The sequence below is a fragment of the Falco cherrug genome, chromosome 7 (genome assembly GCF_023634085.1).
Source record: "Falco cherrug isolate bFalChe1 chromosome 7, bFalChe1.pri, whole genome shotgun sequence".
Taxonomy (NCBI): Eukaryota; Metazoa; Chordata; class Aves; order Falconiformes; family Falconidae; genus Falco; species Falco cherrug.
In genome coordinates this window covers 4747606-4764149 of record NC_073703.1, presented here as the reverse complement: position 1 = coordinate 4764149, position 16544 = coordinate 4747606, and the positions used below count along the sequence as shown (strand labels likewise).

The following is a 16544-nucleotide window of genomic DNA, read 5'->3' as shown; positions in this document are numbered from 1 at the left end:
ATGCAATTTTTGGTTTGGGACACTTAAGCAATTTTCATATCTGTTAGTTTTAAAAAAGTGTACCAACGTTTTTGAAAGAGACCTGTAGATAGAGCATCCTTTCCTGTTCACAGTCACAGGAGAGAAGTAGGTGAATGACATAGGATGCCACCCATGGATTGCTTTTGCATCCTTAAGCTATTTTCTTCTAAACCTTACTGGTTATCTGAAGTAGTTGTGGAGCAGGATTGTCTCCAGATGAGTTGCTTGAGAATGTTTCCTCAACATGCAGAAATAGGGGGATGCATCTGCTCATGCGGCTGCAGCATGAACTGCATCAGATGGTTGGGTTCACACAATCTGGCAGGAGAAAAGTGGCACAGATTTGGTGACAGGCAACGGGGAGGTGGGAAAATAAACTGGCCTCTTTGCTTCCTTGGACCTCCTGCCTGACACATACAATTAGATGACTTGTCTTAAGACAGTGAAATGCCCTGATGGCTTTTTGGGAAGGATGGGCTGTGGTCTCAAGCTATGGGTGGGGGGATGTGGGCTGAAGGGGGAGTGTATATAAGGAGCCACGCAGTCCCCGTGACTAATGCAGCTTTTGCGGAGGAACAAATGTTTGTGTTGTCGAGCAGGAAATGTCAGATGTGTGTTTATAGATTAGAGTTACCTTCTAAACTCTGTGAAGGTCTTCACAGTGAGTCAAAATAGAATTACTCTGCTGAGATAAGTCAAGTTTCTGTAAAGCTTGTTCATACTCTTTTACACTTTTCTACTGTTCTTGCCCTCTCTTTGAATTTTAAATATTGTCTGTGTATGACAGGTAACAAAATGCACATCATCAGAACACCACCTCGTGTGTTTGGTACTGGGATTTGTTGTATCTGAAACTGGTTTGCAGTCAGCTTGCTGCATTTCTCATGCAGGAGGCAGGCAGGTGGCAAGTAGCTCAACCTTTTTGTAGCTAAATAGCATCAATTTCTTGTGTACTTGTGTGATGTTTGTCGGAACATGTATTTACTTGTTTATGAACACATAACTAAACACCTAGTTATCTGTAATTGCAGTTTGCAAGCTATCCTTGAAGTTTGCAAGCTATCCTTCAGTCTGTCCTTGGTAGGTAGCTGTGTATTTCCTTTTGGTTTTGTTTGTTTTGGGATCCTTGTTGTTGTTGGGTTTTTGTTAGTTACTTTTGTGTTAGGAAAGAAAAAAACATTTCGCCAATTCTGATAAACAGCCAGAGGTAGGGGCAGTTACTTGCATTGTGGATATTTGCTGTTGTTGGGAGGTAGGCTCTTTGTGGTGGGTTTTGTAGCGCTGCAGCTGTACTGCTGTGAGTGATCTTTTTACCACTCTACTTCAGGCAACAGGAAAAAAACCCCAAGATTTCCTGAAGCAAAACGCTTTGTGTCTTTGCCCTTCAGCTTTTCTCGTGTAGCTAAGCAAGCAAAGGGTTTGAATTGTGATGAGGTGAGATGTGACAGGAAAAAAAATAATAAGTTGTAGCTTTTTTATGTATTTACTCTGTGTGTTTGACAGCACTTGGTTTGTTTCCCTGCTATAATTATCCTGCCTGTTCTAAGATTAGGGTACCAGTGTGACATGGGCCAAGGGCTTGTAGCCTGGATAGTGCTTGTACAGGCAGTGGCACTTCTGCTGGTGGAGCTGGGTTGTGTCCTCAAATAAAACACAACTGTGTTGGAGGAGGGGAGAGGAATTTTCATGTTCATACTGCAGCAACGTGAGAGACTTTTGCCAGCACGGCTCTCTGTTGAGCTCTGCTTCCCTGTGCCACTGATTGACACGATCCACTGGCAAAACCCCATGGATATGTGTGTGTGGGTGGGTGTTGTTTTAAAGCATTACCTCTTTTTATTTGTGGAACAAAGGTTTACCAATGAAGTATGAAACTGTAATAAAACCACAAGCCTTTATTGCTGTTTTTTTCGTGACTGCATTTTTAATTGATGTATCTGTTCGTGCCTTTAACATTGCAAATAAAATTGTTCTTGTCCTCCTTTGTAAGGAATGTACCAGGGTGGGGAAGATCTGGGGAATGTTATTTGTTTTGGTTTGAGTGGCTACACAATGGGTCCTGCTTTCTGTATACTTATTTCTAACTTGCCTATACCTTAAAAAATGGAAAACATCCAACATGTAGCAGGAACTTCTCTGTTCGCTCAATTATTTCTTGATCCTCTGTGTTTTTTGTAGGCTTGGCCTATGAGTTTTTACAAAACAAGAGTAGAGTGAAGCTCTGAGAGGTTCTGGATGTTCAGGAAGTGACTTTTAATGGTGATGGCAGCAGGCATTAAACGCTTCAGCTGTAACTACTTCTGTTAAAGAAATGTTTGTAAAGCATTAGAAATAGTGTTTTTTCGATGTTTCAAATCTATTTGTTTCCTTTCAGCTGTCAACACTTCAGATTGTAACTGAAATGTCTTATTCTTTTAAGACATCTCCATTTCATACAAACTACCTGGTCTGTTCTCATTAGTAACTCCCTGACAGTCCCATAGTTAAAAGTGTGAAGTAGGTTCTCAGGGTATTCAGAGAAAAAAAATACCAGCAAACCCCTGTTACATCCGAAGTGTTTGCGGTAGTCTGTGGCAAGGTTTATCTGAGATTTGCAGCAAGGTTATTCAGTTCTGTTGGTGTGTTTCAACAGAGCAGAAATTTAGTTAAATCTCTCTGGGTGCAGACCTCATTAAATACATGAATCATCTAATTTAGGGCTTTTAAATAACATGACCTATTTCAGTGTAGGAAAATACCTCTTGTGGACACCTGTGCATTGAAGATCTCTTGCAGGTGCTGGAGGTTTGAGGAATTGGTAGAAGTTTCGGGCTGGTTTTGCTACATCTAAGGATAGTGTACTTTCTCATATTAGCACTTTAGGTTTAAGAATTAATGTGAAAATAACTTGAGTAATGCATGTGTCTGAATACTTTGTACAGTTTGAAGAACTGGAGAGGATGGGAGCATTTGTACTCTCTCAAAGATTGCAAATGCAAGTGCTGGTCTGGTTATTCAGCCTTCAGTGGCTGGGAAGTTGCAGAACCCTGATATGCTGAATTAGCTGTTTTAGTCCCAAATATATGCTTCAAGTATTATTTTGAATTTGATCTTTTGGAATTGACTACAAAATATTCAGGGTATTTTAACGGTTTCATACAAAAGATCCACATAGTGAGTTGTGGTGATGGATTCTAGGCATTTAACTTTCTTGTGATTTCTTGGGAATCCAGAATTCTGCAGGAATATTATTTCAGCTGCTGTCACAGGCCTTGTGATGGCCAACAAGCCACTGCCAAGCACTGAGAGAATTTTTAAAATAGAAGCTAAGGCTCATAAGTTGATTTTCTGGCTCCCGCTTGACCAGCGGGGAGGTCCTTAGCATGCACAGACGACTGCTGGTTTCATACTTTGTGTGGTGTTTTTCTTGGTTCCTGAAGAACTGAAACAGTTTACAAGTCTTACCAGTCTGATTCATTAGACTTATTGGGAGGCAGTAAAAGGCTGTGTAAATGAAGATGCTAATTAATAGAAGGTAAAGCCCAACTCCCCCATCCAAACCAGAACATTCAGCTCTGATATGAGAAGTAAGGAAATGGAATCGGAAAAAGTTTCCTGTAATTCGGTAGTTATCATGTGGGGTTGCACACAAATCTGATTATAATTTTTTTCTCTCTCGCTTTTGAACATCAGTGATTTATCTCCTTTCCTTTGAACCTGTGTGGATTAGTTATGCTGCATGGCAGAAAGTGAGGGAGGGACTTGTAAGTGGTGTTTCAGAGCTAAGGACTGGCACAGCTTTTAAGTGCAACTGCTGGGGATTTGGATATTGTCAATGTATGAGGTTTTATTCATCTGGCTGGATGTTAAAAAAATCGTTAACATTAGCGATGCTAGCAGAAGAGTGATTAGAAAATAATTACATTTATTTTATATTGGCAACTTGTCCTTTTCTCATTTTTTTTTCCTTCAGCACTGCTGTCCTCAATTGTGTATGGCAAATAGAAATCCCTTGAAAAATTGCTCATTACAGACTTTCTAAGTAGATACATCTGTCTCTGAACAAGTACTGTTTTGCATTATATTTCAGATAATCGGTGGGGGAAGAGCAGTGGTGGTGTGCCTTTAGAAACTGTATACTTAATGGGATTAAGCCACATTCTGATGTTAGTGTTTAAGATGATGTAACTTGAATACTAATTTTTTTGTTTTGTTTCTTTTAAGCAAATGGTTATGAGCCTTAGAGTTTCTGAACTGCAAGTACTTCTGGGTTACGCAGGGAGGAACAAGCACGGACGAAAACACGAACTTCTCACAAAAGCACTGCATTTGTTAAAGGCTGGCTGCAGTCCTGCTGTACAAATGAAAATCAAAGAACTCTATAGGCGAAGGTTCCCTCAGAAAATCATGACACCTGCAGACTTATCTATCCCCAGTGTGCACTCGAGCTCCATGCCAGCAACTTTGTCTCCGTCTACCATTCCACAGCTCAGTTACGATGGCCACCCTGCCACATCACCATTGCTTCCTGTTTCGCTTCTGGGACCTAAACATGAACTGGAACTCCCCCATCTCACATCTGCGCTCCACCCTGTCCACCCCGACATAAAACTTCAGAAATTACCTTTTTATGACTTGTTGGATGAGCTGATAAAACCTACCAGCCTAGGTAAGGTTGCACATGTTGTAATAACATTTGAAGTATTTTTTTTTCTTCTTGTTTTTTTTTAATAGTAATGGATGAATTCAGCTGCTAATGCAGTAACTGGTTAAATATTGCATCACAACAGTATTTAGAGAATTGCTATTTTTGGTAACTTTTGGAACAGATTGTTCTACATGGAGAGACATCTTACGTAACACTCATTAGTTGCTTTAGCTGAGCCACTAAATATGGTTCAAAGATCCCTTATATTTAAGGGGTGAGTTTGGCAGGAAACAAACCAAACCTGAAAAAAATGAAAAAATCTGACTGCTTTCAGTAGTTCTTCTAAACCATAGAGTTTAATTACTTAAAAAGCAAAACAAAACAAAAATACCCCTGAATCCGTCAAGCCCACAAAATCTTCTCATCTGTGCTGGGAAAGAATGCCAGACTAGATATTTGCTGTGATCCGTTACAGCCTGGACATCTGAGTTGAGGAAGACTTGTGGTTCTTTTGCAGTTGTGGCTACTTTTCTTTAAACTGTCTTTTGTGTTAAGGTATAAATCACCTGTGTAGCTTCTGAGAATAATCTGGTGCTTACAGAGCATTATATAACAATGTAATTTTTCTGGCTCTGACTGCACGTAGCACTTAATGGCACGGTTAACTTTTAGTACTCTTAAATACTGCTTAAATACAATAGTCCTGTTGATTTCTGGAGGGGCTGCTTGCACGTTGGAACCTTCTGCTGCCTTGAAACCCTGGAAAAGATTGACTAAGAATATCTGGTAAGAGGAGGAGATATGTGAAAGTAGATATGGGGAGATGGTGGGTGAGTGGAAAAAAAAAAGGCATTTGTGGAAGAGATCCCTTGTAAACAGAAATGAGCAGGTACTTTACATTAACAGTCTGAACATCTTCAGGAATGTAGGAGGCCTGATATGTGAGTGGTTGTGGTGGTCTGCGGGTTTCTGAAGTATGTTGCACAGTTGTTTGTGTATTTTTTTGTTTTAACTGTTATAACAGGCATTGAGGGGAAAAAGCAGATAGCTTTTTATAATCTGCTTCAGGTATTCTTTGAAGAGGTATACTACATCTGTTTAGCTTTAATCTAAAACCTAATTGATTAATAAGCATTCAAGGCAATGGTGGTGGTACAGGATAATTAGGTACTCAGTATGTGTCTCATCACTTTTACATTATAAATACTTAAAAATAATGATATAATTTCAATAAGACATTCCAGTGCAGGAATTATGGTATGCATTTATTCCCAGATGTGGTAAGAACACTTTGCTGTCAGCTCTGTGTCTGACAAACCGGCCCCAAATGAAGAGATCGTAATTCACGCTCTGTCATGTCTTACTGCTTGAGGAGTTTATATACAATAGTTGTAGACTCTTGAGTGTCAGGGTAAGAAAATGGAAGTGGGTATAATTCCAACCAGGTACCTTTCTAAGCAATCTTTGTCCTTTCAGTTAACTTAGGGTATGTTTGGTATTTTTGTTTTACATGTGAATCCTGTCTGCAGATGTCTTTCTGCTTGTCTGAAGTAATACTATTAAAAAGCTTTTTTTTTCTTGTGCTTTTGGAGGAAGGGAGAGCTTCAATATCCATGCATATCGTAGAATGGTTTGGGTTGGAAAGGATCTTAAAGATCATGTAGTTCCAACCCACCTGCCATGGGCAGGGACACAGTCCACTAGCCCAGGTTGCTCCAAGCCCCGTCCAACCTGGCCTTGGACACCTCCAGGGATGGGGCAGCCACAGCTTCTGTGGGCAATCTGTGCTAGTGCTGTGGCACCCTCACGGTGAAGAATTTCTTCCTTATAGCTAATCTAAGTCTACCCTCTTGCAGTTGAAAGCCATTCGCCCTTGTCCTGTCACTACAGGCCCTTGTAAAAAGCCCCTCTCCAGCTTTCCTGTTGGCTCTGTTAGGTACTAGAAGGTGCTGTAAGGTCTCCCTGGAGCCTTCGCTTCTCTGGGCTGAACAACCCCAACTCTCTCAGCCTGTCCTCACAGCAGAGGTACCCCAGCCCTCTGATCATCTCTGTGGCCTCCTCTGGGCTTGCTCCAACAGGTCCATGTCCTTATGTTGGGGGCCCCCAGAGCTGGATACAGCGCTGCAGGTGGGGTCTCAGGATAGCAGAGTGGAGAGGGAGAATCAGCCTCCCTTGAACTGCTGACCACGCTTCTTGTGATGCAGCCAGGATACAGTTGGCTTTCTGGGCTGCAGGTGCATGTTGCTGGGTCATGTTGAGTTTTTCGTCCGCCAGCACCCCCAAGTCCTTCTCCTCAGAGCTGCTCTCAACCCATTCTTTGCCCAGCCTGTATTTGTGCTGGGAAATGCCCTGACCCATGTGCAGGACCTTGCACTTGGCCTTGTTGAATGATTGGTTGTTTCCTTTTGTAGTGGAAAGTAATGTTGCTACAGATTGTAAAATTGCTGACTATAAATGTCACGAAGGTATTTTAGAGTAATAAATATGTATATGTTAATGAACAAAACCTGTTGGATTAATAACCTGTGATATGCAGCTTTATACACTTTCAAAACAACTTGAGTCAATTGTGCATCGAACTTAGCAGTTTTAAATGCAGGTGTGGAGCAGACTTGTATTAATTTTCTCCATCTATACAGTTGCTGATACTCTAAAAAGTCTTAAATTATTTGTTGAGTTTTTGCCCCAGATGGTTTGAGCATCTTTCTCAAGGCTGCAAACAGTGTGGGTTTCATCAAATGTCAAATTTCTAAGTTCCCTGGGTTTGTTTTCAAATGGCAGGTACTTGTCATAAACACTCAGAACTTCTCCCTGGCATTTGGCCAGCATTTCAACATCTCCTGCTTGGTTTTTCTCATCAGATTCCTCATGGGGTAGGGATAAGAAACTTGAATTCACTCTGTTTCCATCCACCACAGGAAGAATCGATGACCTGATCGGGGGTTTTGAATAATTATCTGCCTGCTTAAAATGGAACTTAACCAGAATAGAGAAAAAGTGTGCGTGAGACAGAGAATGAGTGTGATCTCTGCTGATTTGAAGATCTTTAGATTCTTCTGAAATTATAGTTGTTAGGTAAAAGTTGGCCAAAGCACATCTTTGGATGTCTTTCTCCCTTGTCTTTCCCAAGTCAAGGTGGAATTGCTTGGAAGGTTTGCTACAGTAGTTTTCTGTCCTATAAAGTAAGTGATTATTAATTTGAAAAACAACAATTTGACAAAGCCTCAGGGAAGGGAGTTGCACAGCAGGGCACTTGAACATGCATTCTGTACCCAAATATTTTACGTAGGTGGGTAGTACACAAGCTAATGTGAATAACAGATAAGGAAATTAAATTTGCAAACTATTATTTTTAATGTCAAGAACAAAAGCAGGAAATGGATGTTACCTTCTTACACTTGCTTCCTCAAAATGTAGCTCTTGAACTGTGATTAAAATCGACGTGCTTACTGCTTGCTGGGCTGGATTCATGGCAAGGGGAAAATGCTGTACTTCGTCCATCTGTACCCTTCTCAACAACAGCTATTGAGAATCTACTTGTGCATGGCTGGCTGAAGCATATGTGAAAAGCTAAGGTTAGAAGGCTGTTGGCTAACATTTTCTAACCTTCTCTGGCTTGCAGCAGCCCATACAACTTGTAGCAGTGAGTAGGATGCCTGCAGAAGAGCAGACTTGCCTATCTAGTTGAACTCGTAAATTTAGCCTGTGCTACCTCAACTTGTTCTTGTTTGAAGAACTGAAAATAACAGCTAGGCCTCACTAACGGTGGGACTCTTCTCCTGCTGTTACTCTGCTCGGATTGCTCCTCTCTGAGTGTTTCAAGTGCATGACTCCTGTGTAGCTCTTTCAGAGCTGTGTGGCTAATACTGACAGTTATGGTTAATGCTGGCTGTGCTGTCAGGGGATGACACCATTTTCTTTACTCCCAAGAAGACTGTCAGTGGGCTTGTTTATCTGAAACTAAGAGATTATCTGGCCGTGTTTAGTGGAGCTGTTGAATTTGAGCCATATTTTACTAGTCATCCTCATTGCAAAACTGAGGAAGCATCTATACTGGATGATTTTGTGTACAAGTCAACTAGGAAAGCTCGATATTCTGAAAATGTATGTTGGTGGATGAGTCTTTTCGCTGAGCTTTTGCAGCACTGGTGAGAAGTCTGAGCCCTCTGCCCCATGGTTAACCACGGTTCGATATAATTGTATGACTTTTTTTTTTTTTTTGGTGGGGTAGGAGGAAAAGCTATCCAATTTGGGCTCGATGGAATGTATGAAAGTTGCCTTATTATTTTGACTTCTCTGTTTTCATTTGAGTAGGGACTCCTTTAAATAGCAAAAATTTGGTTTTACTTGCTCAAGTGAAGCTGCAGCTTTCATTTAATTTTTACCTATTCTCAGCCCTCAGTGCACAGACACTGTTAATGGGTTGATTTTAAGCATAAGGCAAATTTTCTAAAAGTAATTTTGAACATACAGATAAGATCTCTTTTGTGTGGTGAAATGTGTTTACTATGAGATGAGTAATCAGTACCAAAATTTTGCCAGATTACTATGGAAGGGACATTAGATAGTTAACTAACATCTTAAAAATACTTCTTGTTACAGCATATGCCATTCCTAATTGATTTAGCTGTGTAGTTGTTCCAAAAAACATTTTAACCTGTAAGGGGAAATTAAGTTTTTAGTTTCTATTTAAAGAGGCTGTAGTCTATGCTACTCTTTTAAAAGCTGTCTGAATGGCATACAGATGATCGTCCTGCAATTTATTTGCTGTGCTTCAGGTTTAAGTGATATGGAACACAACAATGAAACTCAAATCTGAGCCATGGAAATTGGGATTTTTGCCTACAGGTCTCAGCTTCCTGGAAGGAGGAGAGAAACGTTGGGCTTTTTGGGGAGTCAGAGTATCACTTACAGAAAGGGTGCTGTCAGACTCCAGGTACTGGCTTCATCGGGTGAAAGAAGCTTCCAGTGGCTCTGCTGAGGCTTGTCTTGATTTGGTTAGGTCTTAGTTTAACTTCTTAATCTGTGGTCTCTTAATAACAGGATTTCTCCAATAAGCAGAATTTCACCCCTGGTGCCTGCCCTCAGGAATTATGTACTTACTAACTAGTGTTCATGCTTTCGACTTGGATTTACCTTGAAATTTTCTTTTTGACTGTGATTGATCGTGGTTACTTGGATATGCTGCATTCTTAAAGACAGATCTGCAACTGATCTGACTAAAATCTTCAGGGTGACTGTAGTTCAAGGTACCACTATTAAACAATTAAGTGCTTAGAAATCTAGGGTGGGTACTATAAAAGTTTTGTTTGGCAAGTATTTCTCCCTTCCATATATCAGCAAGCTGATCTGTTGCTCTGTGCAATGGTTTATATGAAAGTCACGCTTTTACTGTCTTCTGTGTTTATTATTTTTTTTAATGTTCTTTGTGGGAGGAAGTTCAACAAAACACTATATTCTCAGCTTGGGCTTCAGCTTTCTGACTTCCGGCTCTACAGCTTTTAATTGTGCAAGAATAAGCTGAAATATTAGCTCTCTTATTCATGGGCTGTAGCTGAACTAGAATTACAGTGCACTGAAGTTTCTTTTTTTGACTTCAACATGTATTTGCAGGTGGTACGTATAGAGAATCTTTCCATAGTCTAGACTCCGTTTAAGTACGAGACTGCTTTAACCAACCGGGCAGCTCTTGTGCTACAAGAAAAGGACTATAATTTGTAACTGCTCACTTCAGCTGATTGCTCAATCTCCTCATGCGTATAGAGCTGAGATCGCCCAAATTCCAGGACCTCACAGGATATGCGCTGATGTGACTGGATCTAGGAAGCCACTTTGCTTTCCAAGATCAAATTAGGATATCTTTTTGATAATTGATAATTTGATAAGGAGTTGGGTTTGATGATTCTCATGGGTGCCTTCCAACTCAGGATATTCTATGGTTCTAATAAAAGCTTTTAGTAGAAGGAATTACAGCAAACCACGTGGTTGACTCAAAAGCATGTGAGTAATCCGTTAATAATCGGTGAACCAATCTGAGCTTGGAGTGGTCTTTCAAGTGTTTGGAGAGCTTGAGGCCTAGCAGCAGTGCTCACACAGCATGAGAGAGGAAGCTGTGCTATTGCAATATGTACTTTTAAAGATTTCCTTTTGCAACCGAGATGTTGAGATCATTTAGTAGTTATTGGAAATGCTGCCAGGACTTGGAAGTCTTCAGTAACTTGGAGTCTTTTAGAGATACTTTTATCTCCCTTTATGATGGCTGTTAGAAGATGATGGTATGGGTTATGCTAATCCTGGTAGAGAGTTTACTAGGGACTCTTGTTATCGAATTGTGAACTTAATTTTTTGCCTTATAAAACTTGCAACTTTCCTGTTGAGAGTAAAAATATGCTGGAAGCAGGATACCCTGTGTAGGGATTTGGCAGTGCTAGCTTTTTAGTACTGCTCATTTGAAGTGCTTCACTGCTGTCGGTGCTCTTAGGAACAGAGGCTAAAATGTTCCAGCCTGAATGGCAGCAGTTGAGTTCTGGGACATACATTTAGGTGTCTAAAGAAATCAAGTGACTTAACTTGAGTATGGAGGATCCAGTGATGTTCCTTCCCTCTGGCAAAATGATGGCACAGATAAGCAGAGAAGATCTGTGGGCCCATGAAGGGCAGTGGTGAGAGGAGAGCTGGGGTAGCTGTGTATTTACTCCACAGAGGTTGGCTGAGAGGGCGGAGGGTTCTGGCATGGAAGGTTGTCATGAAATTATCCCTTAATACTTAGTGTAGGTCTTTAGAAATCCTCATTGCTCAGAAATGCTCTAATGCATGACTGATTTAAAAAAAAAAATCAAACATAAATATCTGCCCAATTGCACAGAGTTTCCAGCTGATCTATTCTGTTTATACAATGTATCATAGAGAGTTATAAAATACGTAATACTTATGAATTAATTGTAGCCCTTGGAGTACTTCCAGGCTATTTTCATACATACGTTTAGGCACTATTTCAAATAAGCTCCTTCGTTTCTCTACTCCCTGCCCTTCCCACCCCCACTGTAGCTCTGCCTGTTCCTTCAGAGTATTAACCGTTGAAAGCTCAGGTTGAACAGAAAATAAAAATCATCTTAAGTGATAAATGCAGCAGACTGACCAGAATCCAAGTTCAGTTTTTCATCTGTTTTAAGCTGAAGAATGTGGCATTGTCACTTTACAGTAATGCAGTGGATTTGCAAGTGTAGGGCAGCTGTAACTCGTGGGAGTGGGTTAAGAGCTAGTCACTGCTGTCAAGGAAAGAATGATTTTTATATATATATATATATATATGATTTACATGTTTACTAAAATGCTTCCCTTCGAGTAGTTTTGAAGTGTTTTGAAACGTTAAGATTACACAACATCCATTGTGATAAGTGATTAAAATGGCCAAGATGTCACAGTGAGCGAGTGACAAAACAGAAACGGGGATCTGGAATTTCTCTTGGTTCCTGTTGGTGTGGCCGAGCTCCTGAAGCCCGCAGCCTGCGCAGGGCATGCTGGCTCTGCACAGCCCTCGGCCCTGCTCTGAGATGCTGGTATGCAGCTGGTCCGGCGTAGAGGCCAGCTTTAGCCTGGGCTGGCATGGCTCTAGGCACTAACAAGAGACGTTTCCTGCCTTCCCGGGAAAGGGTGGCTCCCGGGAGGAGTGTAGCTGGGACCGACCCAATATTGCACACTACAAATGCATTTCACCAGGTAACAGGAAATTCAAGGTATGGTGGGCAGCAGCTTAAAAGGTACTGCTGCTTGATTCCAGAAGACGGCAGGAGCTTGGTGCTAAGAGGTTGTGGTTAATAGAGAGGAAGTGTTTATGTATAAACACTTGTGTTACCCAGGAACTTCGTAAATGGTGGTGGTTTTTAAAGGGCTAATGATGCATCCTGAGATGTAGATCCCCCATTAAGGTGTGTCATGGCACTGTTTCTCTCCCATATAGCTGCTTGGTGTCTGCTTATATACAGTTATTACAGTGTACTGTACATAGGCATTTGATCTTGCTTCCAGAAGCAGTTTTATAAATGAACCCTTGTCAGGGCTGATAAAAGAGGTTTTGGACAAACTACATTATGATGAGATAGTGTGTGTGTGTGTGTATATATATTTATATGTACATATATGTGTATATATGCACACTTATACTATGTATACGCAGTATTGTGTTCTGGATTTCCTGGCTTTTGGTGCGATTAAACATAATTCAAAGCCTGTCTGAATTTTACCTCTTTAAAAGGTATAAGTTTTCTGTGCCTTAATCTAAATGCAGTAATTTTGGTCTAGCTTGGAGGCAGTATACTAAATTTTTAGCAGTGATACTTGAAAGAGAATTGAACATGAATTGATACAATGCCTTCTGTTGTTAAAAAAAATAAGCAAAATGCCTGTGCTGCAACAAAATTAAGTGTCTTGCCTGTCTGGGGAAGGTAAGCAAGAATTACGTACGTGTTGGGTTGGTAACTTCTACAGTGTTTAGGTTTTTCTCTAATATCTTGACAAATTTAGCTGATCAAAAGTATGTACTGTATTAGGTTAGTGAATAACCAACTAGGCATGTCTTGTTTATCTTACAGCATGTAGCAAAAAATTGCTATAGTCCAGAGACTCTTACTTAACATAACTATTTTTACCTTTGCAAATAAACATGCTATTATTGGAAATCATTGGTAATAGGCCAATTCAATGATAGCTTTTCTCATGGCCTGAACTTAGGTAATTACTACGTTGTAAAGTGCAAGTTTAATTTTAGTCCAAGTATCTTTCTGCATTAGAAGGTAATATGTTCCCTTCACTATTTAATAAGCCGCACTTGGTCACGATAGACGGAAAAGATTAACCTTAGTATATTGGCACAGTGATGGTCAGCTGCAGTTGTGTTAGGACGCATCACCACCTCAACAATGTGATAACATAAGATTCATTAAAAATTTTAAGGTATCTGTTCTTGAATGGAAATTAGAGACTGGCTTTTTCTCAAGACAGCAAGAGGTATTTTACTGCAGGAGGATTGTGTGGCTATTTTTAGCTGTGGGTACTGGTGAGGTGGAATAGAATATTTTTAGAGCTGTAGAAAATGCAGCCACTCAAGCTGGGTTCTTTTTTTTTTTCACGCTAGTGCTATAGAGTTTTTCCAAAATAAACAATAAAATTGGTAGGATCTGTTTTTTATGTATCATTATTATTACTGATATAAATAAAATACTAATTGTCTCTCTCTCTCTCTCTAGAGAGACATAATGTATCTACACATTCATATAGAATTTTGAGTGGTTTGGTCCTGTGAATGATCCTGTCATGTATTAAAACAGTTTTTGCTCAGATTTTGAAAACTCACTGCTCATACGAAATGCTTTAATGAAATACACAACCAAGGCATCAACGTGTCACTCTCACTTAATGTATACCAATTCCATATGCTGTTTGGATCATTACTTGAATGAGGTAAGCATGAAATAATTCAGGAAACTGTGGTGATAGTGAATTGGTAAAAATAATAGATTTGACAAAGAAACTCTGCTCTGTAATGTTTTTGCAATGTTTTAGGCATTTTAGAGTGTGTTGTACTAATGGTGGGGACCTGCAGAGGCAACGGACCTGAGCTTGCGCTGCTGGTTCTTAATAACAGTATGTATGGTTTACAAGCAAATGTAGGTTTTGTTCATTGCCTTGCCTGGGTTTAAGCTGGATGAATGAAGTAGTAGTAAATACTCTCCTCCACCCGCCCTGCTTCAGCACCCCCTCAAAAATGGTGAGATTCTGGTAAGATGAGAAATGGATTTTATGCGGCTTGTCTGAAGCTGTTCTTGTTGACACCCGTTTAATTACATAAGTCTGCTTGAAAAGCTTTTTATTATACTTTCAAAACCTGCCCTTTCAGATTTCTGAATTATTCAGGAAATTTTTTAGCAGCAAGGTAAAGCGATGCTCGTGATTCATTGTTTTGTGGGTTGTTGTTTGTGTTTTTTTTACATTACTGTGCCTTTGTTTCTCATATGTAAATTAAAAAAAATAAAATAAAGTCCATTAGACATTTGTGCATTGTACCTCCTTTCTGAGATTGCAAAGGAGACATGGCCTATAAACCACTCTTGACTAATCCTCCAAGCTCTGTACCATTTGGAGGGTGCTAAAGAAATGGTTATAAAATTTAATAATTCATAGTTATGAGAAGAAAGCCAAACCCCCAAAAACCATTCCTGGCAAGTTTTTAAAGAATGTTCATATTAACTCTGTTGTCCTGGCTAGATTCCAGCTTTATTAGATTATAAATTCTATTTTAATCCACTCGGTTTTCAATTGGAGATCTATTTTTGCCTTTCTTTGTGAAATAATAATAGTTGTTTGCAGTGCATGGTTGCATGTTTCTAGCCATCAAAATTATTTTCTTGTATAAAACTATATATTTGCATATTTCTGGTTTTAATCATACTCCAGAACTTCAGAAGTAAATGATGTGCTTGACTTGCCAGGATCTGTTTGGTGTTCTTAAACACAGCAGATACACCAGATGAATTAATAGAAATCTGTTAGCTTTTCTGCACTCTTTAAATTCCAGATTTCCAACGTCTCTTCCTTGAGAAATCTGAAGGGTTTAGAAATAGAGGAGTTTGTATAGTCATAGATAAGCTTGGGAACCTAATATTTAATGCTAAAGCTGTTAAATTAGCTCTGTTTAATGTGTTTTGTTGAAATTTTCATGCATCGTTTGTAGGGCAAGTAGATCTAGAAAGAATAGATATGGGTATAAAGAGATTGAGTGAGAACAAATGAGAGAAGATTAGAGAAAACCACAAAGAAAAAACATTTCATTTCCCTTCTAGAGGAATCTTTTGGTTTTGTTTGCTGCATTTGTTCTTCCTCCTAGGCAAGCCCCAGACAGGCAAACAGGGTCCTTCTCCCTAACCTGCCCCTTCTGCGTCCCCCATCTCCCCTAAGACAAGCCTTCTCACAGCCTTGGTTTGCAATAGCTTGTGAGGCAGCAAAATAAACAGGCAGTTGGTTTTCAAGTGTGGTAAACAGTGTCTTTATAAAGCTGTTGACTTTTCCTTGCTGTATTTAACTGACCTCTGCTTGAATGAACTTCCCATGATTTTGCAGCTGGCGGTTGTATTTTGCCCTACCTTCTTTGCTGCAGCCTGGCTGCAAACACTGTTACTGCACGGGGAGGTGTGGGTGGGTGGGGGGTTGGCCGCGTGTGTTGGTGTTAGAGTGGCAATTGCGGGATCTTAACTGAAAGCTAGAAAATGGAAGTAATGCTTTTAACCACCACTGCCCTTGTAAAACTTAACTATGCTTTCAAATGTGATAGTCTAGTTTTCAGTGTTGTTCCTGCCTCTTTTACAAGTTGTTTTGTGTCTCTGTTAAACTGATCATGTTTGTTCTTTGCTTAGTTTGTTCTTGCCATTTCTTAATATTGTGCTGAACGTGAAGATTAACATTTTGTCTTTATAATTGGCTGAAATGTGTCTTCCTAAAAGTTAGATTTACATACGGTAGCACACACTGAACTGGGCAATCGGTGATTAAGTTTGCTCTTTTCCTGGTTGATAGTTACACATCCAAGGAGTGGAGCTGTATCCTATTCCTAGTTGAAGAGCCTGACCGTAACTGTCTTTTAGTGTAGAGTAGCGTAGCTTCTCGTCTGTCTGTAGTGCTCAATTTGTCAAAAGTTTTGAAATCTTTTGATTGGCTTTTGGATCATCTTTGCTTAATTAACAAGTTGTATCTTCCTTCTTTGCAATTTGGCTCTGCTCCCGTGATAATCACAATGATTGCTTGTACACAAAAGCAATGTATTGAAAACATGGCATGTGTATATTAATGCTGTTTTACAGCTAAGAAAACATCAAGCAGCATGTGATGAAGTACTTCTCCAATC

General features: G+C 39.9%; 1 protein-coding gene across 4 annotated transcripts in view; it reads left to right on the top strand.

Annotated features, from left to right (window-relative positions):
* Positions 1-16544, top strand: part of PIAS1 (protein inhibitor of activated STAT 1) — a 67054-nt gene that overhangs the window by 21753 nt on the left and 28757 nt on the right. For all 4 annotated transcript variants that reach the window (XM_055715626.1, XM_055715624.1, XM_055715627.1 and 1 more), the window contains exon 2: positions 4225-4669. In XM_055715626.1, coding sequence (XP_055571601.1) covers positions 4225-4669 — 445 coding nt within the window. The remainder of the gene's footprint in view (positions 1-4224; positions 4670-16544) is intronic.